General features: G+C 39.8%; 1 protein-coding gene across 1 annotated transcript; it reads left to right on the top strand.

Annotated features, from left to right (window-relative positions):
• Positions 1 to 671: 671 nt before the first annotated feature.
• LOC132895503 (claudin-4-like) lies at positions 672 to 2212 on the top strand. The gene has a single exon (XM_060936203.1). The coding sequence runs from the start codon at positions 672 to 674 to the stop codon at positions 1533 to 1535; it is 864 nt and encodes a 287-aa protein (XP_060792186.1). The 3' UTR covers positions 1536 to 2212.
• The last annotated feature ends 2122 nt before the right edge of the window (positions 2213 to 4334 follow it).

Below are 4334 nucleotides of genomic sequence, written 5' to 3'. Positions count from 1 at the left end.
TGGCTTAGCACCCATCATTTGCCAGTTTTCAGTACTTACAGGTTGAGTTATGAATTCTTCCACTTGGTCTGCAATGTCCTCAGTCTGTCGGAGCGCAATCTCTGCATTCTCAGCCACTGTTTCAGTACTCCTTTCCTGAGATATCACTTTTAATTCATCCGTCTTTGGCAGAGCATTAATCTTTGATTCCAGAATAGAAATCCTCTGTTCTAATTCCATGCATTTTCTGCAGGATTTTTTGCTTCCTGGCATTTAAAAAAAAAAAGTGGAAATTAAATTAAAATTAAATTAAAAGCTTATAAAGATAAAAAAAAAAGAATAAAATAGTGGAAAGTCAATGAGAAAGTAAAGTATAGAAATAAAGATTAAGAAAGCAGGAGCAAAGCAAAGAAGTGTCCTACTCGCTTGAGTAGGAGGAGCAGACTTCTTATAACAGACTACTTATTGGACTTAGTCTGCAGCATGATCTGTGATTGATTTGGCTGTGAATTGTGTAAGTACACTTTTTTTTTTTTACCTCCCAACTACTGGTCTAAACAATCTATGGCTTTTAATCACTAATTCAAGCAAATACTTACCAATGGCTTTATTGACCTTTTCAACATGTAGCTGAGCATTTGTCCTGTGTCAAACATACCGGTTTGACTGGCTAATATTGTCCTTCCTCCTAGATGGAGACAGGTGATATTTTGGATATGAAACCAGCAGGCTCCTGTTTTCCTCCTGTCGTCATTGCAGAAGAACCTCCTCCTCCACCTCACCTGCTGCTTTGGGAATATAAAAGGTGCTTGCTTTCCCCACAGTATCACCACATTATATCGCCACACAAAGAGGTTGGATTGGTTTCTAACGTTTCTGTCTTTGTATCATCAGGGCCAGAGCACCTACAACTCACCATGTCAATGGGAATGGAAATTGGGGGCATTGCCCTGGGTATAATAGGCTGGATTATAGCTATTGTAACCTGCGCTCTGCCTATGTGGAAGGTCTCGGCTTTTGTTGGAGCTAACATTATCACAGCGCAGGACATCTGGGAGGGCATCTGGATGAACTGTGTGGTTCAGAGCACTGGACAGATGCAGTGTAAGATGTATGACTCCATGCTGGCTCTTACTTCGGACCTTCAGGCAGCCCGTGCTATGTGCGTCATCTCCATCATCCTTGGTGTGCTGGGCTTAATGATCTCCATCATGGGTGCAAAGTGCACCAACTGCATTGAGGAAGAGGCATCCAAGGCAAAAGTCATGATCATCTCTGGCATCTGCTTCATCCTCTCCGGCCTCCTGACACTTATCCCGGTGTCCTGGACAGCCAGCACCATCGTTCAGAATTTCTACAACCCATTATTGCTGTCCTCTCAACGCAGGGAGTTGGGAGCATCACTGTACATAGGCTTCGGGGCTGCTGCCCTTCTGATCTTCGGAGGAGCACTGCTGTGCTGCACCTGTCCACCACGTGAGGACAGGTACAAGCCCCCGCAAAAGAACTATACTGCCACTCGCTCTGTCAGTGGATACGGGAAGGACTATGTATGAAATTCTTTAAACGACAGGTAAAGGAAGACAAAAGAAAACAAGTTTAATTAAGAAGACAAAGAATCTTCTGAATAGACTCCGAGATGAAGGGCTGTGTTATACTGTTCGTATTTGCTTTGTGTTGTGTTTGCTGTGCACATTTGGAATTGCTTTTAAGAATGTACCTGTTGAATGAGGATTTGCAAAGCGAAATAGTTGAATATAATGGCCTTGCCTTCACATTGTTGGTTTGAATGCAGCTAGTTATATTTAAATACATGTTTTAGTCTTTTTTTTGTTTTAGTCTTTAACTAGTCTGTGCTATGATGCTCTATGACTATACTCAGGAAGAGGGGACGCACTGCTTTTTTACATGCATTTGCTTATGAAAATCAGAGCTGGAAGAGAAACTGAAGGCTCGCATGAATGATGACTGAGACCTACGATGTTTTTATTTTCTTCTACAAGCTTTAAGAATTTAAATGGACTCATTTTGTCTTTGTATTTTAATTTGCAGCTTACCCTTTTTATTTATTGTGTCAAAATTCTACTAAACCTTGTTAAATGATTTGAAATGAAGTGATACAGACTATGCTGTCCTTTATTCTTTTAACTAAATGCTTAAGATTTTGAGCAGAATTTAACTCAAAATTGTACGAAAGAGACTTTTGTGATATATTAAAAAACCTGAAAATGTGTATGGTTTCAACGACTGATGATATTTACTCTGTGTTTTATAACAACAAAGAAGACAGACTGCTTAGTGTTGTACTGAAAACAAATATTCAGCTCCTTAGAACACAGAGCTTCAAAAAGGAGAATTGTTTGCCAGAGGTTGTGGCTATTATACCAAAGCCTTGAGAGAAAGAGAGAAAGAGAGGATGCCTAGTATCTGAGGGGATCCTAATATAAAGTATCGATTTAAAAAAAAAAAAACTTTGTTGTGCAACATCATATCTGATTGATTAATCCTTTAAATGTTAATTTAGGAATAAAACATGACAAGGTGGTGTGAAGTAGAGTTACTCTTACCACTCCAAGGTTGCTTATTTTCCAATAACAGCATGTCAACAGCATGAATTAAAACACAAAAAGTAAAAAAAAAAAAGTCTGTATCCTGCAGTTAAAAAAAAAAATATATATATATATAGTAAAAATTAAAATGTCACAATCCTCACAGTCGTCACAGTCTGAAGAGGTTGTATTTTTTTTTTTTTTAGGCAGCGTGACATCTTTAACATATGGAGGGTGACATTTTAAAAACTGAGAAGATTTTAAAGCTGTTCAGAGGATATCAAAGAGATTGGAGCTAGTTATGGAGGAAAATTTTGGGCATATGCATTATTAGAGATTATTTATATAGTTTCCCAATATCACATACAGAAATGGAAATACAAATTGAAAACAATTTTTAAATTCATATTATTTCAGGGGTTTTTTTCCCACAAATTGAATACCTTTGTTGGTTGTATGGTGGAACAGTAGATAGTGTTGCTGCCTTACAGCTCCAGGATTCAATACTGAGCTCAGGTTACTGTCCATATCCAGGTGGGCCTTCTCAATCAGTTCTCCAGTTTCCTTAGTGTTCCCCAAAAAAAAAAAAAGCTGAGAGGTGGCTTGGTTACAATAAATTGCCCCTAGGTGTGAATGAGTGTGAGAATGTGTGTGTGCATAGTGCCCTGGTGTCATATGACACAAACTGATGGATTATATATGAGAAAAAATTGGGTGTAGTTCAGTAATAAATATAAAAGTCTGGTGGTAACATGGTTCTTTAAGGGTTAATTGGAAAATTAACAGTTATTAGCTTCCAAAAAGGGGTCCACTTGGAGTCCTTTAAGTTAGGGAAAGAGTCTGTTCACATTTTCTCCATTGAATATTGAAGGGTTTCCCCAGAGGGACAATCAACTATCTGCTATACGTACACAGTCATGGGAAAAATAAAGTACAGTACACTTGCCTTCAATTCTATATTTTTATTTATCAGGGCCTAAATAATAATTGTGTGGTCCCCACAATCTTCTAAAAACAAACAAATAACCTCAGGTGACAACAAAAAAGACATTAAATAAGTAGTCATTTTTCTGCCCCAAACCCAATATTTAGAAACCAGGTAGGGAAAAACAAGTACATCCTTCCTACTTCCACAATCATTAAAAGAGTAATTAATAGAAAGGTCACTGCACAAAATACTCCAGAATTTGGAGATGGTTTTACCCGGATATTTCAAACCATGACCCATACAAGGGTATGTCAAAAAGTTCTAAGACAGATGTTATAATTTCAAAAGGAATTCAAAAAAGGAAAACAAAGAAGGAATTCTCCGATGGAAATATCACTTGCAGAAGTGTTTAGACTTAAATGGAGGATATGCAGAGAAATAGCTTTGTCTCATCTCGTCTTCTTCCGCTTATCCGGGGCCGGGTCGCGGAGGCAGGAGTCTGAGCATGGAAGCCCAAACTTCCCTTTCCCCAGACACCTTGGCCAGCTCCTCGGGAAGAACACCGAGGCGTTCCCAGGCCAGCCGAGAGACATAGTCCCTCCAGCATGTCCTGGGTCTTTCCCAGGGCCTCCTCCCGGGGGGACATGCCTGGAACACCTCCCCAGGGAGGCTTCCAGGAGGCATCCGAAAGAGATGCCCGAGCCACCTCAGCTGATTCCTCTCGATATGGAGGAGCAGCGGCTCTACTCCAAGCTCCTCCCGAGTGACTGTGCTTCTCACTCTATCTCTAAGGGAGCGCCCAGCCACCCTGTGAAGGAAACTCATTTCGGCCATTTGTATCCGTGATCTTGTTCTTTCTATCATTACCCAAAGCTCAT

The sequence above is a fragment of the Neoarius graeffei genome, chromosome 12 (genome assembly GCF_027579695.1).
Source record: "Neoarius graeffei isolate fNeoGra1 chromosome 12, fNeoGra1.pri, whole genome shotgun sequence".
Lineage (NCBI taxonomy): Eukaryota > Metazoa > Chordata > Actinopteri > Siluriformes > Ariidae > Neoarius > Neoarius graeffei.
This window is presented reverse-complemented; position numbering and strand designations above follow the sequence as displayed.

Coding starts and splice junctions, on each gene's coding strand:
- LOC132895503 (XM_060936203.1), top strand. CDS start 672: ATGGAGACAGGTGATATTTTGGATATGAAACCAGCAGGCTCCTGTTTT.